General features: G+C 41.5%; 1 protein-coding gene across 1 annotated transcript in view; it reads left to right on the top strand.

Moving 5' to 3' along the window:
• Positions 1-26,794, top strand: part of CPA6 (carboxypeptidase A6) — an 85,216-nt gene that overhangs the window by 28,531 nt on the left and 29,891 nt on the right. The window contains exons 2-3 of the mRNA XM_063324016.1: positions 10,386-10,461; positions 23,737-23,861. Of these exons, the coding sequence (XP_063180086.1) occupies positions 10,386-10,461; positions 23,737-23,861 (201 nt within the window). The remainder of the gene's footprint in view (positions 1-10,385; positions 10,462-23,736; positions 23,862-26,794) is intronic.

Below are 26,794 nucleotides of genomic sequence, written 5' to 3'. Positions count from 1 at the left end.
ATGCCATAACATTTTTTCTTTACTCCATAAATATTTTCATCCTTCTTGCTGTAACTTGCATAAATGAATAAATACATAGAAAACACTAATGATAAGTCCTAAATTAAAACTAAGCTCACCATCTTGACATCTACTTTCTAAAATATGTATGAGACAATTCCTCTGATCTCTTTTTTATACGCTTACAAGCTCCCACACTTACCAGTTATTTGTGTTTCTGTGCCAAGTACAGTAATGAGTACAGACTTCCTCCTGCTAACGCTGAAAGCTTTTATACATTCATGAGAACTTGAGGATCAAGGTCTTCAATTGAGCTCAAGAGATTGCCTACCAGGAATAACCAAATACTTCCAGACTTTGTCCCATTCAGCAATAAGAATTCCTTCATGCTTTTATCCCTCGTTCTCTGTGCCTTGAGTTATTGTTACCCCCAGAAATACAGAGAGTTTTTGTATGTTCCCAAATTATTTTCTCATATTATTTATTGAAGGAAGGTTCTAGACATGTATTAGAAATAATTTAATGGACTTAATGACTGAAATAAGCAGGGGGATCCTACTTTGGCAGGGGAGTTGGACTAGAAGATCTCCAGAGGTCCCCTACCATTCTGTGATTCTGTGAATTAAAAGAGCTAGGATGAATTTCAGTAGTTCAGATTTAAAGATCAGACACACAGGAATTTCTCCTATAACTGTAAATCCTTGGTTTGGATCAAGGAGGGAAAAAAAAAAAGCAATGAAGTATTCAGCCGTAGGATAACTGCGAGCTCCAGTGTGTTAAGACCATAAAACTGATTTTGTAGGAGCGGAGGCTTTTCAAAGGCATAACAAAGTTTACACAGCACTTCTGGTCCATGTTCAAAAGCAGAAAAATAGGAACAGGTATAGAGAAGAACTACAAGGGTGTATGATGACATGATCTCCAGACATCCCATCAACCAAAATTATTCTGTTACTCTATAAAATTACTTCTCCAATGACGGGAATAATTTTGGATTGAATTCATTACAAACAATGAGAGGAACACAGTACTCGAAAAGATCTGCTGGTCAGAAGACCTTCCTCTTTGCTGTTGAAGTAAACTACGTAATAAAATTGGCAAGTTTTTTATGGGCCTCCTATAGAGATTCTGTTTAAATTATCTAAAATTTAAAAAAAAAAAAAAGAAGAAAAATAAATACAAATTTAAGTGAAGAGCATGAGTCATGAAAATAAAAGTCACAGTTTCTTCCTTTCTGCTTTTCAAAAGACTGAAGTATTGTCTGGTCCTTGAGGAAAAGTCATCAAGGCAGCTAAATTACATACCCCATTCAGTGGTTGTCACACAGTTGGAAACGTGCAGGTATTTGATTGAAAGGTTCCCTTCAGTTGTGGCCAGTCAAGTAAAACCATAGCTCATAAAAAGTGAAGTCCACATAGTTTGTGTTCTATAAATAAAGGATTTTCTATGAACTTCAAATGTTCTAAAGGGAGGGTTTAGACCTTACGTATGTCTGTGTTAAGCTAGTTATTAGTATCAGAAAAAATAGGTATCTTTCTTACTTCTGTGTATATGGGAATTTTGAAGCGTTTATACACTTTTAAAGATAGTATATGGTAAATCAATTTTACCATGTTTTTTTCATGGGAAAATAGTAGGGTTTAGTATGCAGTGGTGACAGCTTAAGCTATTTTATCAGAAAACCACCAGTTTTTAAAATTTTCTTTAAAGTCTGTAGAAGGCTACTTTCATTGAAAATACAGTACTTCATATTTTTCAGGTTTGTAGCTTTCCTGATCAACCAAAAATGGTGGTTATTTCCAACCTTTGAGCATCCTCCACAATTTCATAGCTGTCTGCAAAGAAAGAGACCATGGACATCTCTTGTTTGGGCTCTTTGCTGTTCCTCATTTTACAAATACCAATTCATTGTCTGTGGAAAAGCATAAAGGGAAAGAAGTTTAGCACTACTAATTTTTCACCAAACCTTGAAAAATAACCCTCTTGCATACAGACAAGACTTTGGCAAATTATCTATGTTATCAGGAGACTTGTGTACAGAAAAAGCTCAGGATGTGGAAAATATTAGATTATTTGGAAAAAAAGCTGTTGTAGGATATTGAAAAAAGTATGACATTGAAAAAAAGGATGCAAAGGAGTAGCAGCAAATAATAAAGCATCACTATTACATTTTTTGAAAGACATAAATTGTAGCTTAACATTGCATACCTTCGTTGTGCAGATTAGTCTTGATTTTTTTCAGTCTCAAATGGATTTACTAGAAAATCCAAAGCCATGTCTACAAGGTGTGATGGTACTTTGGCTTCAATAAAAGCAAAGTTGTCAAGGAACCCTGAGGTTTAAACTTCTAAGAAGGGATGTAGTTTTCAGGTGACCAGGCGGAAATGCTAATTTTTATTTCCCTGCCATGAGTCAATCACAGCCAATGGCATTTACTGTCTTTCTAAGGCATTATAAGACCTGCTGGGCAACTGATGCCTTTGTCTAGTTTTATACAGCACAGTCTTTGATAACTCTAAAGGAAAATATAGCCATTAGAACAAATAAAGTGCTCTTCTGTCCTGTATGTGTGTGTGTGTCTGTAATAGCAAACAGGGCTTGAAGAAGCCTGGTCCGTTTCTCAGCATTGTACATATCTGAGTGTATCTGCTCCTCTCTATCAAGATCAAAGGCAAGCAGAGGAAACTGAGAGCCGCGTGGCAAGTCAGACCTATGGACCATTGGAGGTTTGCTATCTTTCTAGGCTTACGAATGATCTCTTACGGTGCTTGTGACACCATTGAAGTCTATGGGGTAAATGCACAGTCTTTCAAGACTTTAAAAGTCTTGTAGAATTTTGTTCTTTAGCTTCTGCAAAATATGTATTTACTGCTTTCCTTCTGTGGTCCCTTCATTGCTCCCATTACCATAGCCGTCTGGAAGCTTGAAAGTCATGAATACATTTATTGTCTCAATACCCCCCACAACTGAAACAGGCTGCCCAGGGCAGTGGTTGAGTCACCATCCTAGGAGGCATTTAAAAGACATCTAGACGTGGCATTTAGGGACATGGTTTAGTGGTGGAGTTGGCAGTGTTAGGTTTATGGTTGGACTTCATGATCTTTAGCATCTTTTCCAACCTAAATGATTCTACTCGAACTTGAAAAGATACTATCATCCTCATTTATAGGGGTGGCGAGCTAAGCCATATTTACATTGTCAGCTAAGCACAGCTCTGACCTAAGCTTGTCCATCACACAGGCAAGCGTGCACTCATCTACAGAATCCTGATGAAGGCATTACCTTTGTAAGTGCCTGTGCTTCAAGCATACCCATCAGGGCAGAGCCAAGACTCTTGCTCAGGCCACTGGAACAAAGAGGGACCAACCAAACCAGTCCACAGCAAATATCTATAGCCAAATACACTTTTTTTTCAACTGAGTGACAGCTAGAAAAGTCAATATAAAGCCCATGGAGCTCAATATAAGAAATCCTCTGTCAAGCCAGCACTTAACCTCACTTGTAGATGATCTGTGGTGGTTTGCTTAAGGTCTGAAAGGAAGTCAGAGCATGAGAAGTCTAATTTAGACCTCTAACACCAAACCATTTGTCCCTTCAGCCTTCTGCTCTTGATATCTAAATTCTGTCATAACCCTCTTTCATGCTTGGTGTTCTTTCTTTGATTTCACCAAGGTCAAGAGCAAATCTGCTGTGCAGAGTCCCAAGATACTTCATTTGGAAATCGTTGCTGCAGTTGTCTGAAAAGATACGTGGAGCTTAGAATAAACCGAAGCAATTTTGAAGTTCAGAAAAGCGTATGAGCTTCTGTGTGGACTTTCAGTATGGAGGAGGACTGGGGCTGCAGACAAGTGCAGGTTGCGGACTAGACCCTGGCGTAAGGTTAAGCTAACTGATCAGGATGTGGATAAACTATGGGACATGACAGGAGAAATTGCTGGATGTGACAATGTGAGAAGCTGAAAAAAATTTCAGATCACACTGTGAAGGACAGCTGGATCTTGCAGGAAGGAAAGAGGGAGTTATGGTAGAAATGGCTGAATTTCGCAGGTAATTGAAGGGGCATATGAGGGACATTTTGTGACCATCAATACCTACATAACCATATCAGTAATACCGCATGAGGCTGCGATTACCTAGAAATGCAAATTTGGGTACAGATGTAGCAAAGCTGAAACAAATTGGAAAAAGTAATTATGGCTGACTTGTGTCTTTGAGACGAGATGGACAGAGAAAGCATGGTACAAGCATGGTGAAAGGGAGGGTCAGGAATGGGAAAAGGGATAAAAATATATGCAACTGATGTAATCGGGTCTATCTGGCGGCACTGGCTGGGCAACCCTGTGCTTGATTGCCACAACCTAATCAGGACAGTAATCGCAGCTTGTATGGCCACACTACACAAGTCCAACATGTCTCTGCACTCAGGATGAAGAGGGAGGGTCGGGGGGGAGCTTTCCTGTTTGGGCAGGGGAGCACCAAGACGAACAGATAAGCATCCTGGCCAGGCCTGACAGCATCACCATCTACTCGTCACTTCCTTACAAAGCACAGAGCAACTCACTGGAGAAATATATGGGCTGTGGGAATAAGGAAGGCACTGAGGTTATAGCAGAAGCTTCTTTCAATAACCTCTACTGGACTGATGATGGTCCTTTCTTTAAAAGTAGCTGTGCTTGGTGTAATATGTCATTGGGAGGATTACATCCAAGCTAAACAATCATCAGCTGTTTTACGCAAACGTGTCTTAGGAAGTGAATTCTTGTTTTAACACGTGCATTAGGAAGTGAATTCAAATGCGTACACATAATGTTTCAGTTAAGCAGACTACTGCAGCCTCCTCCTTGGGTCAAAATGGGCACCTCCCAAGTTTTTGCATTCCTTAACCCTGCACAGTTAGCTCCAGATCTCCTTGTTGTCTACTTTCTTTCTTTGGCCTGTGTGTTTCTCTTAGGTGTGTATTTGTCTTGTTACTTTTTATTTTATTTTATGCCACGAGTAACTGCCTTCTTTCTCTCTTCTGTTTGCACACGACTGGAGTATGCTTGGTCAAGCAAGATGGTATCCATTACTATACACACACTTCTTTTTTCCTGAGACAAGAGACATGCACTGAAGCAACTGGTTCCCACTTTCTGTGTTTGAGCTAGACGGCTGTATATGCGATGTTCACGAGTCATTGGAGGCCAGCTTTGCTTGGAAAAGCATTATTCCTTAGTTGGAACTAAAACTGGAATTTCTGCAGACATTCACCTTTCCAGACCATCTGTCTCTGGAATGAAGCTGTTTAAAGGAAGAGTGCTAGTAATATAGCATTGGTTTTGTTCCTCAAGGTTCCTGCTTGGGTAAAGTAGAAAACCCTTTTTGTACCTAAAAAACATCTATCAAACTCAGATGTACCATGCCTGGGAATCAGCGGGCAACTTGCATATAAATTCACTTTTCAGAGAAGTCATCTGTGCTACACTGATAAATATTGTGCAATAACGTATTTCGCTTCCTCAGCATTTTTGCCTACATTACCCAAGCAAATCTTTTTCATTCAAAATTATAGATAAGCTAGCTTTTCCTTATACCAGGAATAACATCAGTTTTCCTGCCTTAATAAGTAAAAGGCGGAAACTATATAACACTATCTAGAAAATACAAATGGTGCACTCCGCTTTGGATCAGCATCTGCTGTAATACAGAAAACCATACAGAAGGGCTCAGGAAGTTTTGTAAAGTTCCCTTTTCAGATGTCTCTATCAGATCTCAGGAAGGAGTCTCAACCTTATTTAAGTAATTTTTGTAACAGTATTGAGTCCCCAGTTGAAACTCTTCATCCCAATAATGAAGAGAAATTAAAAAAAAAAATGACTTTTGAATATTTCTTAACATTTTGATTAGCAGAAGAGTTTAGCAGGGAAAGGGAAAGAAGCAATTGATCTTTCATCACAAATGATATTTCATGGCATATTGGGAGTTGATGAGAGGCTTTCATGATGTAGCTTTTTTCAGATGTGTCTTTCAGTGTGTAACTAGTTCCCAAGCTTTAATGAACCACTTAAGTGCAGCAGCTATGGCAGCTTGTTCTCAAGAGCTATAATCCCTCCTCTACTATTAGGAATGGAGGGTTGTAAGTGGGGATTTATTTTCTTTCCAATTTTTTCTGTAGGCATTTATTTGTAACATATCATTCCTCAAACTGTGTTTAAAATACATGTAAAGTCTTTGTAAACATACTTTTATTGAATTCCATGGGAGAGAAGAGAGCTGATTAAGGTTCAGATTAGTCAGGAAAATAAAACAATAAGAAGGATTTTCCTAAAGGAAATGAAGAATTTACATAAATGCAGTTCATGCCACGTGACCTCAGCAAGAAAGTTTCATGAGAGAGAACTACTAATTCCATCAGTAAAGAAGTTGTATATATGCTGCAGAATGCTTTCATTGAATCCATCTGCTCTGTTCATAGACAAGTAAAGCTATGAAGTAAATGGAAAAAAGTAAATGAAAGAGCCAAGGAAATAAACCGGTTGGTTTTAGTCCCCGTTGGCGGCAGGGAATATCACACTTCCCAGGCCCATGTAGCATATTCTGTGTTTCAAAAGCAGCTGTGTCATTTTTGATGCTGTTCTTGAAAATATAAGGAGGTAATGACGGAAAAAAAAAAGTCATTGCATGTGAGTGCTAGCCAACAGCTGGTCACCCATTTTGCTCAGACACAAGGCTGTCCCTGGGGACACCAGGGCTCTGGCTTCTACTTTTGCTCACCACTCTCATCTGGTCAGTTCATTTCATAAAGCTTGTGTATTGCTCTTTGCAAAGGCGTTCAACTGTGTTTACACAAATTCAAATGATCTCACTGAGTCCTAGCTTTAAATTCCATTAGCCTAGTTGCTAGGAGTAAACTGAAATTTGTCCTGGTTGATGTAAAGTTTCTTCTTCTACAAAATATATCCTATCTTGCTGTTTGTTTAGAAACTTTTAGAAAATAAACTTAAAAAAAAAGTTTAAAGACATTATGGTTAGAAAAATAACCTTGCCTGCATAAATCAGCAGAGCGCTGCCATAAGTCTGTAGGCAACACAACTTTCCCTAGATGTATACGTGATCACTTGCTTCTTTCTCCTCAACAGCTAGACATGAGAGATGGCAGGGGACCTCCCCAGGGGGTGGTTCTGAGTGTTTGGGGTACAGCTGCCATTTATCGGCCACGGTAGTCTGTGACCTCGTAGATTTTCTTGTTGGCTCTTAAGTACTGGGTAGGCTGTTGGATTTCTACCCTAAATTCAATGGGTATTGCATAGTTTTAAGGTAATTGTTTGATTTATTTTGTGTGCAATTAAACTAGGAAAGCTGTAAAGCTGAAAGAAAACCTTAGGACTATGTCCTTTGACTGGTAGATATCAGGAGTACAGATGGATTTGGTATCGGTGCTTTTTTGAAGAACATGTAATGATTATCCACTGGCTGGCTAGCCTACAGAAGTGGGTGTTAACAGGTAGTTCTTGGGAATTCAGTGTATTCCTGCGGCTTGCATGCACAAAAAATGAAACTGCCGTGTCGTAACGGCATAACTGTCTTTTCATAAAATACTAACAGAACCAGGTACGCTGAACTGCTTGCTATGAGCTCTCCAGCAGCAGACCCAGCCACGGCTTGAGGCATTTCCCAACAACATGTCAAGTGATCAATCTGTCACAGCACCAATATTTTCTTCTTTAAGGCAGGTCTTTCATCACCTTGGAAATGACAGAGTTGCTGAGCTAATCCAAGACAGTTTAGAGTGATGTGTATTAATTCAAGACCGTACCTAAGTGATATCCGTTTCTTCAAAATTCCATTACAGCTGCGTAACACATGCTTAGATACTTACTTCATTAAAATCTGGTTTTTATATGTTGTCTGTCCCAATCCTTACAGAAATGTCCAATGAATCTTTATTAGTTACTTCACCTTCACATGTCCTGGGCAATCATTACTTCTTTTTACCCATTTCCTTCTTAATAGCAATTTAATACTCTGAAAGAAATAAGTAATGGGAAAGAATATTACTGTTGTATGTATGATAAATTTAAAGCATCTATTTTCCTTGAAAAGATGCAGCAGTTTTAGTACTCTAAGAGGCTTATTCCTTTCTGTCTAAGTTCCTATACAGGAGGTTAAACTTGGCTTGGAAGCATAGTAATTTCCCCTAAAATTTTAGAGCTGCCAAATTATAACAAGAGTGCTTTCAGAAATCTTCCTTCTTAGGCATAGACCATTTGTCAAGTAAGGTCAACAGCAGCCAAGCAGAATGGACTGAAGTCCACACGTCCGGATACATCAGTATTATTGCAGACATGACCTGGAGTCTAACTGAACCAAAAACTTTAAGACTATGAAGCTGTTGGAATACTTAGGAGTTTTAAGGCTTGGGACCTGTCGACAGGGAAAGCTCAGCAGGGGTGAGAACCAAAACTGAAGAGCTCAGACAGAAAGAAGGATCAGAGGCTTAACCAAAGGCAGCAGATGTTGACCGGAGAGAAAAGACTAAAGCAGAATGGGGGAAGGGAAAATGGCTGCCACAAAGAGGCAGAGTAAGCCTTGTCAGAATTCAGTATTTATCAGTAGTAACTGAACGCAACAACCAGTGCGTTTGTAGAATCATAGAATCATAGGGTTGGAAGGGACCTCTGGAGATCATCTAGTCCAACCCCCTGCCAGAGCAGGGTCACCTAGAGCAGGTTACACAGGAACGCGTCCAGGAGGGTTTTGAATGTCTCCAGAGACGGAGACTCCACCACCTCTCTGGGCAGTCTGTGCCAGTGCTCTGCCACCCTCAAAGTAAAGAAGTTCCTCCTCATGTTTAGGTGGAACTTCCTATGCTCAAGTTTGTGCCCATTACCTCTTGTCCTGTCCCCAGGCACCACTGAAAAGAGCCTGGCCCCATCCTCCTGACACCCACCCTTTAAGTATTTGTAAGTGTTGATAAGGTCCCCCCTCAGCCGTCTTTTTTCCAGACTGAAGAGACCCAAATCCTTCAGCCTTTCTTCACAAGAGAGGTGTTCCAGTCCCCTTTGTAGGCATCTTTGTAGCCCTTTGCTGCACCCTCTCCAGCAGTTCCCTGTCCTTCTTGAACCGGGGAGCCCAGAACTGGACACAGTACTTCAGGTGCGGCCTCACCAAGGCAGAGTAGAGGGGGAGGATGACCTCCCTCGACCTACTGGCCACACTCCTCTTGATGCAGCGCAGGATGCCATTGGCCGTTTTGGCCATAAGGGCACATTGCTGGCTCATGGTCATCCTGTTGTCCACCAGGACTCCCAGGTCTCATTCCACTGAGCTGCTCTCCAGCAGGTCAGCCCCCAACCTGTACTGGTGCATGGGGTTATTCCTCCCCAGGTGCAGCACCCTACGGTTGCCCTTACTGAATTTCATAAGGTTCCTCTTTGCCCAGATCTCCAGCCTGTCCAGGTCTCTCTGTATGGCAGCACAGCCTTCTGGTGTGTCAGCCACCCCCGCAGCTTTGTGTCATCAGTGAACTTGCTGAGGGTGCACTCTATCCTCTCGTCCAGGTCATTGATGAATATATTGAAGAGGACTGGGCCCAGTACTGACCCCTGGGGAACACCACTCGTCACTGACCTCCAACTAGACTCTGTGCCCCTGAGTTCAGTAGTTCTTCTGTGCTACTTACTGACAATACTTACATGTTGTAAGTGTTAGTTACATGATCACCCCCTAGATTTTCTATGGTCTCCAGCCTCCCATAGTTCACACCATGGGTGGTGGTCATTGAATGGACAGCTATTCAGTTTCTTGTTTCCTGTTTGCAAAGTTAACGTTCATTGAGATCTGCTAAAGAAAGTACATAAAATGAGCTGCTATTATCTAGAACCTTCTTGAGCGTGTATGAACAGCTATTCACCGAATTTGTGCAAGCTTTAATGGATAAAGCAAAAGACACGCCTCTGATATGACAGTCACCTCTCCTCTGAAGTCCCCTCTTTAATGCATGAAAACACTGGAATTTTCAAAGCCTATTAAATGTTTAAACGTGAAAAAGCAACGTATCTTACCTAATCTTGTCCTCTGAAACAGATTATTTGTTTTGGAAAAAAAATAGTTGTTTTGATCTGAGGCAGATATTCAGTGTGGAATGTTTAAATTAAAAGGAATGAACAAAAGCATTTACATAGAAACGGGGGGTCAAGCTGACACACTGATCTGTAAAGACCAAATCATTTCTATGGAAGTGCATAATCGAGGGAGCAAGTTTAGAAGCAGAGCTCCAGTTCACCCAACATTTCGCAGATGCTGAAAAAGAACACAAGTGCAGGAGCTATCTGAACCTATTTACTGTTGCATTGTGCTGCTGCAAAGAGCCTTAAAGTGTCAATTCAATGTTCTGTTATTGGCAGTGATATAGTCATACGAGTTGTTCCTGAGAGCGAGAGGGAAACGCAGATCCTGAGGGCTGCATTTAACAAGCTTAAGGTGAGTTTGATCATTTTCATCTTCTTTTTCTGATCTTTGTTGAAGACTCTAGCGGGTTAACTAACATGCCTTTCATTTCGCACTTTACTTCAAGCTATTTTATACTCTGGAAAGCAGCCTTTGCCCATTAAATTCCTAATTTCCCAATAAAATAGCGTAGGAATTAGATTCATCATGCCTGACAATTTTAACAAGAAACACTTACTGCCTTAAAATAATATAGGTGCCACGCTTGCAAATTTGCTTTTTTCACTCTTCCACTTCTTGCTAGCATACATAGTTGCACGCTTCATTATCTGGCTGATGGTTTTATTTAAAACACTGAGTTAATTCAAGATGTGAACACACACAGGAATAGGAAAAAGGAAGTGGCTTCAGTTTGAGACTCTCTCTGGCAGAATAATTTTCTAGAGGCAGTTGAGAGAGCGTCTACGAGACTCACCAGCAAGCCAAAAACTTTCTTCCCTGGCCTTCTCCTGCAGATGTAAATGAAAAGCGGTGGTGCCACTGTAGCAGGGCAGCACAAGAGCCCTCTGCAGGGTGCTGCTTTGCCGGCACAGCTAACGAAGGCACAGGCAGGCTTTCCACAGCAGTGTGGCCCGTTATCTCGGAGGAGGAAGGGGGCTACCTGTAAGCCGGGTCTCTGGCCCCTGCGACAGCATGGAAAGGGCTGCACCATGTACATGCGCTGCCCTCGAGAATGGGGGGAGGAACAAGCCTCATTAATAGTCTCCAAAACACAGCCTAACCAGAGCAGAACCAGGGAAGTAACAACTTAATCACTATGTTGATTTTGTTCCAGGAGTTGAACGTAAGTCCCAAGAGTCCGTGCCTGTTCCCCCGTGTAGCTCATACTCTGCTCGAGCCCAGCAGGCAACGGTTGACTTCTCCCTCTACCGATGATAGTAAAGGAGTTTGATGGGCAGCGTTACAGGCAGCACAGGCACAAGTTAAAGTCATTGGCACAGCAAACTCAAGGCCTCATTTGTGTCTGACTGAAACGAGCTGTATGGACATAGACAAAGGAACACATTGGTAACTGGCGGTCCCGTGACATACAGTTTTGGGTTGTAGCAGTACACCAGTGGTACCAAAGTGATGGGAGCATGTGCAAAACTTCTGGGCTGCTGACTACCTTCACTTCTAGCAAACTGTTAGGCAGTCTGTGATGTATGTCTCCGTTGTTGAAACCACATGTAATTGATTGTATTCTCACTGACACAAAGACTGAAGGTACCTGTAATTTTCTAGTCCAACAGCTAACATCTGTGATACACGTAAATCAGATCTCAGTCTGCATACCAAATCAAACAAAATTAACATCTTAGAAGAGCTCTTATACCCTCCTGAAAATTATTCCATCTTTTAGTTATGACAACAATTTCTTGATATCATTTTTTAAGAAAGTGGACAGAGCTACCTTAGGTACCTCAACTCAGGAGAAGGCTCACTGCTGCAAATGCTCCGGCATTCCAGACATTGATTCCTTACTAGCTTTAAGTAGGAAGGCTGAGGCTTTCTTCATCGCCTCTGCATTTCCTAACGATATGTTCAGTTAGTCCCTCACTCAAGATGCTATCTTTTGTAAAACCCATTCTCAAGACATCCAACCTGTGCACGTGTTTCATGAGGAATTTCAGTGTTCAACAGAGGCAGTGTTGCAAGGCCATTTGTTATAGCACTGTACTGTATGTCCTGTAATACTGTATAGCATTTGTACTGTAATGCCCAACTCTCCAGAAGAATATTGTCTTATATTTGTTTCCGTGGTGCTTACTAAGGGCCTGACCCTCAACTGTGAATGTTACCGTAATACCCCAAAATGAATAGTTGTTTTACTCCCAATTAGGGAAAAAATCTAACCATAAACCCAAGAAATACATGTGGATGCTGGTTTTTGCATTAATTTCTTCCCCCTGGATGCTGGAACTTAAAGAGGGAGCACATGTGTTTTTTCCTTTCTCCTCATATTGCAAACCCTGCGAAGCAGAAGGGTTACTCACCTTCCTGCAACTGTTTCTCATTACACAGCTCCCTTAGGCTCCCAGAGAGAAAAAGATTCCTTCACCCAGTTCCATCAAAGTGGGAGCAGTAGGAACTTGAATAAATAATTGCATGCTATAACTCTGAGAGCAGGATAATAAAATTTTGGCAAACTGCATCGGAATCTGACTAGTTAATTAGAAAGTGATTGATTCTGATGAGGTAGTAAGCTGAGGAGGTTGAAGGGAAGATTCAAAAAAAGAGAGCGCACTGACACCCAGTTTAATGAAAACAGGCTGGGTTTGGCTGCATTTCAGGTCTTAGGGCTCTTCCATCTGCAGCTGCTTCACTGCCCATCTACATGGGGTCAGACAGACACCTGGGGGGCTAACAAGTGATGGATATGTTTAACATTAAATTATCATTATTGTTCCCCCCAAAAAAATGTCAAGGTATTCACTCATGAATGAGTGGATCGACAATGACACTTCTTAGAAGTGCCAAGTACTCACAATACCAGCAAAAGTCAGTAGCGGCTGCAAGTCATCAGCCCCTCTGAAGAACCATGTATTTAGAGTTGGGCAATTTTTTAAGTCTCCATGTCAGTCTCCCATGCCCTTCCCTTGCCCCCAGACTTTCAGAGTTGGAAACTCAACCAACAGTGGACTTACGTTCAATTTTTTTAAACTTGAGTCTTTGAGCACAATGCTGATAATGTGCTCAGGAGAAAATAGGGCACCGAAAAAACCCCCGTAGTGCAAAATAAGCAACAAACAAAGCCCAGATATAGTCCTGTTGCTGTCTTAACACACTATGCCTGGTAAACAACAGAGATGTGAACAGAGGAATCAACAGAGATGTACAAATTGCTATAATTACAAGTACTGTGCTTTGGATTTTTACATTTTAGAGTCAGAAAACCAGAATTAGTTTAAGAATGGGTTTTACATCTCCTTTGAATCTGTTTTGGTTTGAGCAGTAAATTAATACCAACCTGTCATATTACTCACGTGTTCTGTTCCTCAAGGGAAAAATAAAGCTGGAGCCAGGATCCTTTCAAGACACAACAGTTTTGTACCTAAATAACCATCAAACACCACCAATTTTACTTTTTTTTTCAGAGAAATTATTTTGGGATTAACTACAAGTAGTTGGCCTATTGAAGAACGTTAATGTTTTATTTAAAGCCATTTGAAGACTTCAAACTGAGTTATGAAATGAGCTGATAGTATTCTCCACCATCGTCAGAAGAACAAGAAAAGCCAGTGAAAATAAAAGTTACATCACTTGTTCTCAAAGTGAGAAGGATTCCTCCACTTGGGTTTAAATTGAGACATACGTTTCTCTACCCTGTCAAGTTGGTTTATTAGAGATGAGGTATATTTCAAAGGTACCAAAAGTTATGCTCTCTAGTGATGCCAGGATTGGTCTCCATTAGTCAACCCAAAGAAACAGAAATTGTGGTGCAAAAGTCAAGTTTGGGAGCTCAGTTTGCCCCCAGTGTGATCCATGCGCAACTTCAATGTTTTGAGTAAATTCCCAAGACAGTGCAAACACAGAGTAGATTCTGCACAAGTGGGTTGTATTCTCGTTGCAGGATTTCCTTGCGTACAACAGACCGTCTATGCTGGCAAGGGAAACAGAAGAGAATCCCTCCTGTCCCAGGCTCCTTCCTAACTGTGTCTGGTGGATGGAGCTTTGCTATAGACTCGTGCTGATTCCAGCCATATCCTTCTGCCTTTAAAATCTACACTTGTAAGGCAGGGTTATTTAGCCTTTGCCTCTGGCTTGTCTTTCATAATCTGGAGAATTAAAAGGAAAACTCATCTCTGTCCAGTTCAAATGAGCGTATCCTTCTGAAGGCCTTTGTCACAAAGAAGTTTGAGACAAATATCCTCATGGTCCTATTATAAAGCAGTGTATTTCAGTGTCAGGCAGAGAATAAAGCAAATGCAAAGATACCCTTTCTTATCGCCCACCGATTTGGGTAAAGGGAAGACAATCAGGAAGAAAATAAAAGGGCGCTGGAAAGAGTGGCAGTGTAGCCTTTCGCTCATTTTGTTTTATCTATCTGCCTGTTTCTTAATGACTGTCTTTACCGCTGATTTTTGCTGCATAGATTTTGTCATTTACAGGCTGGCCTAGCTGCTTCTTTCAGGAAGAAACACCAGGGCAGTGGGGAAGGGAGTAGGGGGAGCTTTGCCTTCCACCACGCTGAAGCCAATGCTGTAGAAGTCGGCAGATTGCAAGGTCCATCCCTTTTGGGAAGAAGATCAGACACAAAAGGAGTCCTTTCTTGAATGTGCATTTACAGGAACCTACACTGAGACATCCTTGAAGGATCACCTTGGAATGGGCTGTATGCCTTGATGTATTTGAAATATCTTAGAAGATTCCCCCAGTAATTAACTTGGGCAGCAGTGGCAGTCCGGCCACAGCGTAAGCGACAAAACTCGCAGAAGTTGGATGAATACCCAGGGGCTTTAGGCCACATGGAAACTTTTCTATCTCAAACAGCACTGCTCTTCTACCAATACCTGGGCTGCAAGGTTAACTCATACACTTTTACAGAAGGTGTAGTCCCTTCAGACTTTTTAAACTTAGCATCTGGATCTCCTTAGGAGGGATATTTGCCCCTTTATTTTAAGAAAAAAAAAAAGTCCATGTATTGCTTAGTGTAATAAACCCCTGAAACCTGCCTGAGTGTATAGGCTCTGCGACAGTGCAAACGCCATTGCTTATACTGAGTGAATAATGGATAATGAATGTTTCATTCCACACATTTAACTTTTGGTTCACGAATTGCCCAAAGGCAAATCACATTAGTCATAATCACTTGCTGAGTAATTTCCACAAATTAGTTTTGGTCTGTAGCTCCATTGCCAACAGTGCTTTGTTATTAATCATTATTATAAATTGATTCCTTCATTGGCTGGTTCTATTAACTTGTAGGTGACAAAATATTGCTTTTTTTCCCTGATGGGGTGAACATAGCATGTAGACCTGCACTGTCAGTAAAAATAGCCAGTCCTGCAGGTTAAAATTTGTGTGCTTTGAGTTCTGTAAATTTGCTTAAACTTGCATGTATTCAACCAATAAACTCATCCACAGTAACAAAGCAAAGCATAAGCCTGAACGCACCAAGTCCGATCGTCCACCATCCCACCCCACGAAGCTGCAGGAGGTGGCTCTGGCCCTGATGGGTCTTGCCTCCCTCTGCTGCCAGCACCCCCTCTAGGACCACAGTGCCACCATCTCTCCAGAGCAAGTTCTCAGAAAGCTCTTGGGCATCGTGCATTCCCGTGTCTGCAACTGTCTCTTAGGGCAATACTTGTCTGAGGTCGTAAGAAATGAGGCAGGTGGGAAACACAGTCACGCTCTTTTTCAAGGAAGGAGATGCCAGTTTCTGGTTTTCACTAAGTGACAACAGTAGTAGCAGCTGGGAGACGCCATCAGTACGTCTCTCTTGTCTCCAGCATGTTCCTACATCGAGTTTCTTTCCGTTTCTGTGGGGAAGAAAAATAAGAGCCAGGTAACTGTGTTTCCCACCAGCAGCACCACCGCACACACTTGAACACCTTTTGCACAGTCCCTGCGCCAAAGACCACTGGCGCGGATGTGACGGTGAGTATGACAGGAGTAAATGATGGTGGAGCTCCTTCCTCCAACTTCCATGTAAGATGACAAATACGTTGCATTGCAGTGATAAGGGACATTTTTCGTATGGTTGTGATAGACCAAAATGTACCAAATTCTTTAGCAATTCAAGTACAAACTCACGGAGTTATTTATTTTTCTAGCTATAGATCGCTGTCACAGTATTTGGATTGGCTGCTGCTCTAATGCAATCACAGGCACTGATCTTAAATTGTAGATGTTCTGCTGCAGTCCTTTGCTGTTATAAAATACTATCTCTTTTTATAGATATGGTACAAATCTTTGTTCCTGACCCAGTGTTTAAGACCAGAAATACCTTTTTGCAGGTTCACTGGTTCACACTAATAATTTGCAAATTATTACAGTAATCAATAAATGAAAGAGAAATATTTAGGATGATAGTACCACAGTGACCTGAATATTACAGAGCTGCCCACTCTCTGTCCCCCAGGGCTCCTCTTGTCCATCCATTGTCCCTCTGCCTCATACACCTCTCCAATGGCTGGCTATTCTCTCCTGCTTGGTCTTGTTTAGGAGACAACTTGAAGAGCCTGTCGCTGATTTATGAGCCCTTTCATGGTTGTAATTCTGTTGGACCTGACTGACAGAAACAAATGTCACATTCCCGAGTGCTTTGCAGAGAAACTGGGGTTTGCTTGGGTCCTCAGGCCCAGCAGATTCTGTTTGTCTGCTCTGGAATTTCCCTGTGTAAGCATTATTTTTGAAGCACTACTTCATTTGAGCCTTGACTGATAACTTCTACTCCATCGGTGGTCTACAAGCAGTTTTTATCACATACGCCTGACTGGGACTGGCACTGTTTGTATAGGTAGCAAAGAAGCTACTGCTCTGTGAACATTCCTGGCATAATAGAGTTAGACCACTCATTCTTCAGTAGCTTTTACAAAAGAAATTCCTGGGCACAGCCAGGCACTTCTTTAACTTTGGGAGGAGCCAGCCTAGCAGGCCTTGAAGCCACAACTCCATTCCCCTTTGTTTGTTTTCTATCCCCTACAGCAGCTGCTTATCCATTGTAATCCCTGAATTGATCCTGTCATTGCAGTTCAGGGAATCAGAAAAATATCTCATAGGGGAAAAGGATCATTTGGCTATAAATCTGATAGTTTACAGCTCCATAGGCAAATGCTGAAAAAGAACAAAAGCCCATCTGAAAATGCAGTAAGAAAGCCTGTCAGCCCAAATGGAGCTATTCCTACTTTGCAGAGGGAAAGAACGAGCTCAGTGGCCAGGGCTGTGTGCATTTTACTCCACACGTACAGCAAAAAATATCTATATAGCCAGATCCTTTAGTCATCAGTCCAGATTTTACCCTAACTCATAGTTAGTGTTTCAGTCAGATAGGCTCAGAATAGTGCAGATACAGAGGGAACATCAGGTGACAAATGGAGGTTATTCATCAATATATCAGAATACGTGTCTGTAAACCACTTGTCAGGCTCAGAAGGAAAATGTTGTTCCAGGAAAACTTTAGTAGGAAGATGGAAGATAAAACAGGAGAGCCTGGGTAGTGAGTGTATTGTTCTCACAAGATGCACAACGCCTGGACTTTCTGAGATAGGAGGAATCTGCTTCCTCTTTTGCTGGGGAGGAAGCCTGAGTCCAAGCTCTGCCAAGTCATCGGCACAGCCCCATTGTTTCAATGAGAGCAGAATCAGGCCCAGGGCTTACTATTCTGTTTCTCATGCAATGCAGCAGCAACTACAAAATGAACCAAGCCATAAATAGTTTAAGAAGAAACAAAACAGTGTTTTGGTTGGTTTTTTTAAGTAGTCTGTTAAAGACTGTTTCACATCTTTCAAATATACTTAGCCCGGTAGCATCTGTACTTGTAAGAATGGATATTCAATTACCATGTAATTGTGTATGAGTTTTTCCTCAGTGACTCTCTTGAGGAATAGCCTATGAGTTCTTTTCTGCAGTGTAAAATTATACCAGTGTAAGTAGAGTGGCAAGACCATTACTGTGTTATAGTTCCACAAAGATCTGCAAAACTCAAAACTTCAAGCTGTGCATTGTTCGCATTCTGTTCCTGCCAGTGTTATGGCTGCTGCAATCCCGTGAATCAATCCCAATTTATTGGCGTAATTATTCTTACCAGCCTCACTGAAAAGCAAATAAATACTGAAGTTAGAACCAATTAAACGTCTAGTGTGCTCAATCGGAAACTTAAATTACTCTGCACCAGCAACAAGGACTACCTCATAAGTTCTTCTAGAAAGCACGCAGAATCCCACACTTAATTGCCACTGGATCATTTTGCTGCACATAAAGAGCAGCTGAAAGAGACTTGCAGTCAGGACTGCCAATTAAGTTCCTTAATTGGCAGGAGTAAGTGAGGATGAAATCGATTCTGATCCTGAAAATACTTGCAAGGGTGAAGACATCAGAGAGGAGCAGTTGTGCTCTTTCCAGGTGGGCTACGTACAGCACCACTGTAATTATCCACCAGGGTCAGCATCAACAGGAGTCTTTCTTCCTTCATTCTTTCTTTGCAAATGTACCACAAGAAGCCTAAAAAGTCACTTTGTTGCACACTATGTATGTAGATGTGAGGGGTGTTTGTGTATATAGGTATACGTGACTGTTTCTCATGTGTTATGTGATGGAGCCTCTGATAGTCAGACCTCTGACAACATTAGTGAGACTAGAACAGTTTCTGCTTCTATTCTCTATCCTCTCCTGTCAGATTTCTAATTGTAAACACATCTAATGAGTTTCAGCATGGCTTAGGGTGTTTATGTGACTATACATGAGCATATGGATGTAAATGGAAAACCCGTACATCTTGGGAGAGCCCACGACACACTGACGGAGCCCATGAGCAAAGACCATCACTGCTTGCGTTACTGACTGCACGTTCCCTTTTGGAAGAGGCTCAGAAATGCCAGGCCATTTTAACTGACAGCATCGTAACAATAGTGATATTCTGAACTTTGCAGTTGACAACATTTCTCAAAGAAATCAGTTCATAGTGATGTTAAGGACAAGGCCAGCTTCGGCACATGTATCGCTGTATAGAACTCAATATGTATAAAAACTGGAATTGCTAGGTAATGAAGCACAACAAAATTACTGTCTTCGTGGGGTATAACACAGATAAATCATATAAACAATTTTGTCCAAAATGTAAATTATAGTAGTTATTCTAGTTATTTTCAATGACAGGCATCAATCATCTCTTTTGATCGATACGCGACCGCAGACCTGACGAGAGCACTGAGCATCTTCCTTTCAGGCAAAACGGAAGAAGACATTAAACACCTGTTTATGAAAGGGTAGTGAGGAACAACTGGAGGCTACTGCCTGAGAAAATGGCTTTAATTACAAAGCATGAGCCAGGCTAAGCCCTGTGGTCTAAAGAAGCTGGGGATTTCTTCTTAAAAGAAAGAAAGTAGTGTGGGATTTATGCAGCCGTGAGTGTATTCCTGGGGAAAAGCAAGCAGACTCCTTTCCTCTTGGGCTGCCTTCCCAAAGGCGCAGAACTAGTTGCAGGAAAACCCGGAATTAGTGAAGAAAAAACCTCCCTGCTCTGGTTTCTGTCTTGGCAGGGTAACAGAGCTTTGTGTACATCACTTGTGATGTGTAGGATTGTACCAATGAAATGTTTGTCTTCTTGGAAAATTATTCGCATCATTTTTAATTTTGAAAGAAATTCTGAATTCTCTTAGCTCAGCACCCAAATCTTTTTAAAATATTTTTTCCTTTGTGTTGTGCCGACTTTTCATCACTATACTGACCAAAACCTAGAGATGTGACTGATGAGTTTGGGGTTGCTGTAACTTGGAAGGTGTCCAGGTAAGAGCTGATACATTTATACCCTTCAGCTGTCTTTAACACCTCCATTTAAAGAGAAAATGCCTGCAAGGAAACCCAACGAGTCCTGGCTTTCCTAAGCACAAGTTGAATCCCAGGCACTCTTTTGGGACAAGTGAGGTTGAAAAAAGAACATGTTGTTAAAAAGTAATACTTACTATCTAGTCACAATTAATAATCTCTTATACTTTCCTTGTTAGAGAAAGCAATAATGTGTTTAAATCCTCTGGGAAAAGAGAGCTATCTGTATGCTTTTACACACCATTTCTTCTCATAGAAAGCGAGCGTGGATGCTCGTGCCTCCAGTGAGATTCTGGGAAAGAGCATTCGCTGGGCATCTGCGGAGCCACTGCTGTCCTCGAGAGCACATGGGTCCCCAGAGTCACACGCGGGTGCAGCAGCGGGAGACGCCGAGTAACTGATCTCCAGGTCCCAAGTCCGCGCCTGCTGAAAAATCCTGCCAGGGCTCTGCTTATTGTCCAGAGGTTTAAAACATCCCAGGAGCCTCTAAAGGCAACCTGCTGCCTAACAGATAGGAAAAGAGACGGTTCTGCAAGGCCCAGACAAAGGAGATGAGAAGATTTACGTTTGCAGACATACTCTAAAGCATATCTCTTTTCCTGTAGCCTCAAGATACCAGCTGAATTTTGAGGTTCAAATATTTGGCTGTGTGTTCAGGGTGTTCTGTAGGATTTCTGCATCTCTTTGTTTTGGTAGCTGGAGAATCTTCCCCCCTGCCTAGCAAATCCCATCACCCACACGGCAAATAAATGTCTTTGGGCACTGACTGGTACACCGTCCATAATACTATATAGTAGCTAAAACGTCATGTGTGGGATAACAACACCTCACCGCAGATAGTAAAGAGGATAGGAGAACAATTAATATCACTACCACTCGCTAGCCAGCGGAGCCCGGCATGGAAATCCAAGGCGTGCTTGCCAGAGGAATGATGCTGAACAAAGAGTCCTGACGCCGATGGAGCCCTCAGTATCCATGGGAGATGCAATGATAAGGTCTCCTAAAGTTGGCAGTGAGTAAAGCATACCTGGACTTGCTCAGTCCAAACATGCCTGCTCTGCGATCCGTCTTCCGTTTGTCAGTTCTCATGCTCTGTCTCTATGTCACGCCAAGGACAAGCTGAAAGATGCAATATAAATATCTGTCGGAGAAATGTGTTTCTTGTTAGGTGCTTTATAAAGCAAAGTCAAGTCAGCAATCGAAGTGGTGCTCTGGACAGCACAGGTAACATCTCCCAGATGAGCACTGAATGCTTTGTTTATGTTGCAAAGGCTGAGAAGTGGGAGACAAATGAAACCAAACTACCCAAATAGGGACCTGAGCTGAAGAGGAGTCATTTGCATTCTAAAAATGGGATTTTTTTGTCTCGCTTCCAGGACAATGCCAGGAGTGAAATACTGCATTTTTGCCGAAAGAGGATAGTGGCGTGCAATATACCCCTGACTTCGTTAGCTAAAAGAAGATTGCTTCTGGTTTTGATATCCCCTTGCAGCCAGTAATGTGAGGGACAATTAGAATACCTCAGAAATTGAAAGGCTTGGTGATATTGTTACCAGTAGTGTGAATGTTTGTTGGTTTATCCCCTCCACAATGATGGAGAAATTCACCAAAATTAATCCCGAGTAACTGTCAAGAACAAAGAAAAGTTTCAGGTGTACCTCAATCATGATGATTTTTTTTTTCATTTTTGTAACTTCTATTTCCAGTTTTATGTGCTTAGACATTGCAGTTGGCCAGGAGACACTTTACTTCAGTTGCTCTTAGCTTGTGTATAACAATTTGTTGTTATTTTTATAAAGATGGCTCAAGCTGAAATGACTGATACGCTGTTACTCCAAGAGCAACAAGTTTACCCTCTGTGATGTGTATTTTTAGGAATAAATCTTAAAAGTCAAATGCACATTTGTAATTAACCATGCATGAAATCAACCAGGTTGAATTGGGGGGGGGAGGATTTCACTGGATGCCTATAATTAATCAAAATACGAAAGACAGATAAACTAACAAACATAAGGTGTTAGCGCAGTGAGAGGATCTTTATTTATAAGCAGCATTTAGCAGCATTTAATTCATGAGTTTGGTTTCTACTGACCATCTGTCATAGCTGCTGTCAGCTTCACAAGCCTCGTGAACTTTGCCAGTCCTGGTGTTAGACTTCAAAAGATGCTGTGGCCACCCACCACTATCACACGGATCCATAGACCATATTGCGGCAGCGTGAAACAAAGCGTGGTTTTGGCAGGAATAGAAGAGGCTGCCCCTGTGTTTCAGTTCTTCTCCTTCCAAAGTAGCAGGCATTTAATTGGATTAACTGGACTAAAGTCACTACTGCTTGAAGAGGTAGCATCAGGTTTAGCGTCAGATGCCTTCTTGGTAATCAGAATATTGTTACTCGGGGCCTTTTGAAAAATGGTGGGAACTAAACCCCTGTTGGAAGATTATACTCTCCTGTCAAGCGAGGTTTGTAGCAAGACCAGGTGAAATGCATTAGCTATTTCCAAAATAGCTTGCATGGCATAGATGAAGTCAGGAGCTTTTAAAATATAGATTATAAAAGCCTTAGAAACCTGGAAAGCAAGCAAGGCAAGGAATGCTCATGAACTGTATCCATGGCTTTCATCAATGCAGCCTAGCACAGCTGATTGCAATAAGCTTCAAAAGATACTTATCAAGTATTAATTCTTTTTAAATTCTCTTTAAGAAATGTGGGGACATGGTAGTCCTTATCAATTCTTGTCTTTGTATTCAGCTCACAAACATATATTTTTAAGGCCTGTGGATCTTGACATGTGTATTTGTCACATTGACACAGGTTGTTGCTGAGACTCCTTTCCATAGTCTTCCTGTGACTTTCCAGCAGCTCTGGGACGAGGTTTGTTAACTTGTGTTCTGGCCACTGGCTGAGGAGGAAATGTTCTCTGTTTAGGAGTCTGTGCATCTGGTGTTGGTACGGCTGTGCAGTATGATACCATTTTGCTACAGGATGCAGAACACTGAGTTTCAAATCCTTGCTTGCAAATTTTCTTGCTTTCTTAAAAATTCGTGTTCTGGGCTAAAATTTCCAAGTGTCTTTCAGATTTGGCAACAAAAGTAAGGAAAAAGGACAAAAATTCTCTCTTAGGTATGCACAGATATAGACAGCACATTAACAATTGCGGTATCATTTAGTAGCTATAATTTTTTACAAGATTGCAATAATTTTATTATCTTAATCCTTTTATTTTGACATTTCATGTAGAATTATTGGGTAGATCACAGCTTCATTCATAGTATTGGTGACCTCCTGTTACTGACCTCCAATCTGCGTGTTATCAAGAGTAAAACTTGGGTATACTTTGCAAAGAACACCAGTAGATGCTGTGCTTTCTACCCATCTTTAGCCTTCTTTTCTTTTACTGCCCTAGTGAACATAGAAAATACCTTGTGAAATAAAAAGAGAGTCATGGACTCCATAGGAAGTAATACATAGGGAATGTGTAGTAGTCTGAGGAGGTGCATGAAGTTGGAGGTAGCTTTTGTTTTGAGCTGTTTGAGGAAGAACATTCCTGAGGCCATTCCCTCTTCCCATTGGCAAATCTCCCACGGGAGTTGTGGTAAGATGGGTACAATCGTTCCTCAAAATCTGTCCCATTAGCGTAGATGTGGAGCTGGACCAGGCAATACAGTTTTTATTGTCTATACCATGCCTAGAGTGTTTGCCTACATAGCTTCAATCCATCTCCTGGATTTCCCCACCTCCACTCAGTGCATATGAATTACAGGTTGGTTCCTGCACTACAGGTGGACCTGTGGCAGCCCAGCAGCCCCTTCTACATCGTCGAAGGTACGGTCACCGACGTGCGAGTACCACAGAACACGTCCCGAAGTCTGCTGCCCTACCTCCAGCAAGCAAACATCCAGTACACGTAAGCCTCTGCTTCGCTTTCTGTTCCTCGCTCCAGAGATGTGGCCTCCAAGGCAGGTCTGCGTCTACCAGGCCAAGTGCGCTTGAAAATACATTCCACAACATAGCAATTAGACTGGCAGACAGCTAGACATTGCCAAGAAAATAACCATTTTAATGGGAGAACAGAAAATCTCCCACAGGCAGGCAGTTTTAATTAAATGTCCTCCTTTGGAGTCAAGCTGAAGTGTTTTCAATGTATATGAAATCACATCTGTTAAGAGAGGGATGGTAATTACTAATTCTACAGCCTGCTTTGCCTCTCTCTGTATTTAACAGGAGCAAGGTTTGTTTACAAGCGTGCTGCACACGCGGAGGCAAGCCTCCTTCATGAATTATAAAGGAATGTACTAGTTCTGGTTTATAACTCTTCATTCCTCGTGCCCCAGCACAACTCACACAGAACAAATGCATGCTAAGGATCACACATCATTTATAGCATTTCTTAAAAGCACGCAAGACAGTTTTGGAGTATACTTATCATTTCACATTTTTCAATATGATATACTAGACACGAGTAATGATCTTGTCATTAGAGCCTTTTCAATGAGATGCTGAAGCATCTGAATAATCAACTGATGAGTTATTTGAATTCTCAAACATTTGCTGAATAAAGCCCTACGTGAGGCTATTTATACTTATTTCTCAGTGAGAAAAGGATGGCACAAATCATATTTTATATACTATGTACTCTTATCAGAATTCCTTTTTTATTGTAACAATGGTCTCTTATTAATTTAGGGAATTAATTATGCAGGCCCGGTAGCCGAAGTTCAGGGTGACTTTCATGTGGGTTCAACACTGCTCCAGTTTCGTTTGTGTTTAAAAATGAGATGGGGATTTGTGTAATTGTTTGCCTACGCTTATACAAAAACTGTCCCCTAATTACTGTGCCCCGGCAGTTGTATTCACGTCTGCTGCTGTTCCTGCTCACCGTAAGCACCTTTAATGGAATGACAGAAGGCCATTTTCTATATGTTATAAGCACTCCCTGTACTCAAAGACCTTCATTTAGGTTGCGGAGCAGAGCGTGCAAGGGCAAGAACGGTGAGAGCGAAGGGTCTCCGTAGTTTACCTGAAACAACGTGCTACACATAGAAGGACCACACTACATTCATTTCCTTTTGGCACACAACTTGTGCGCGCTTAGAAGGAAGCCCGGCAGCATTTGGTCAACTCCAGACTGTTTCTTTGCTCTCCTCTCCATCTCCACGTTGCCCTTCGGACTCCTTGCCCGCTGGGTGCCAGCCATCAGAAGCAAAACCCTGCAAAGCCTCCGGTGAGCATGTGCTTGTCCTGACAAGCCTCCTGAGACCCGTAACTCCACAAAAGCCAGGAGGATTTGCCATGAGAGCGGCAGGAGCGGGGCAGCCAGGCACAGCCGTGCCCACAGCCCCGAGCTGAAGCGCAGCTCCGCAGCCAAGGGGCTGAGGGCAATGGGCAAGGTTTCAGACAGCTCCTTTTCTCATTGCTCTTTTTTACAATTTTTTTTAGAAGTTATTATTATATTTTTGACACACTGTGTGCAAAGGAGTTAAATTGCTACATCCCTTTTGGAACTAGAACATCTGAGGCAAACACCATGTAAAACTTCAGCCTGACAGAGTGACGCTTGCCTAAATTACGACAATTTTCTAAAGACAGCAAGCATTAAGCAGCCTGAATAATGAACAAGGTGACCAGCCCTTGCCCGTAAGACAGGCTTATCTGTCCTAGTGTTTGACTTTATGACAAGAAGACGGTCATTAAAACAAGTCAGGCGTCAGACAAACTCTTACTGCACCAAGGTTCCTTGGTTGCAACTTCTCTGGCAACAAAGCCATTTAAGTTGTATTCAGACCTGAAGAACTTAAGAGCCTTTGCATTATAAGCACACACAGTACACAGTCATTTAAAAGTAAAGAAAGATTATCGACTCTCATTTGGAGCAGACACATAAACAATCAGGGGTTGTGAAATTAAATCTATTATTGTAAAAGTGGACAAACAGAGCTTGATCCTGGTAGGTGCTTACACTAATCAGAATTCAGCAAAGCAGGCACGTATTTTTTAGCATATTAGATGTCCTAATGACTTGAATAAAACCACTGCTTTAATCTAACTACAGACTTAAATGCTTTAAGGTACTGCTCTCAGAGTGTATAGCACTTTGCAAGTCAAGACTATAAGCCCTTAGTTTGCTTAATGAAAGCTGCTGATGTAGAACGATACAATTCCTAATTATACAATTACTTCACTAATACATTTGAAGATGGGATAACCTTTACTTTGATATCATATGTAGACAGATCTATTATCTTCGAGGCCTGTGCTGCACAGTTGAGTTAGGATCAGAGTGAAAGCAGTTTCTTTCCACCTTTTTCCAATCATTGCAGCTAATGCCTATAAAACTTTAAAAGGTTGAATGTGACAGTCGTTTTACAGGAATGATGAATTAGTGGTGTGGCGATTGCACATTGCCATGCTCTAGGAGATGGTGGTATACAAGAACGGCTCTCGGTTTTACAGTGATGTCACTGATGGTATTCCCAGCTCCCGCCACTGTGTGATGGAAAGGATAGATGCTCCAATTTCTTCAGTATCATTCTTTCCTGATATTGTCTACTTTATATGTTTATATTTGTACCATTATTTGGTTTTGCCATAAAATAGGAAATTTTTCAGCTTACGCTGCTGTTTCTGCATTTTGCTCTTAAAGAACCTCTCACTTTTTATGCAAGCGTATTTAATTTTCACTTAGTATTGTTTTATGCCTTTTCTGAGTTATTTTAAAATAACTGGCAAACAATTATTACAGAGCAGGTAATTGTAAACACTTAAGAATTTTTCTGTTTGTTGTGTTTCAGACAGAATGATAATGCAACTAAGTTATTTCTTTTTCTTTTTCCCCTCTAC

The sequence above is a fragment of the Chroicocephalus ridibundus genome, chromosome 2 (genome assembly GCF_963924245.1).
Source record: "Chroicocephalus ridibundus chromosome 2, bChrRid1.1, whole genome shotgun sequence".
NCBI classification, from domain to species: domain Eukaryota; kingdom Metazoa; phylum Chordata; class Aves; order Charadriiformes; family Laridae; genus Chroicocephalus; species Chroicocephalus ridibundus.
Note: the sequence above shows the minus strand (reverse complement) of the source record. Positions and strands in the feature narration are given on the sequence as shown.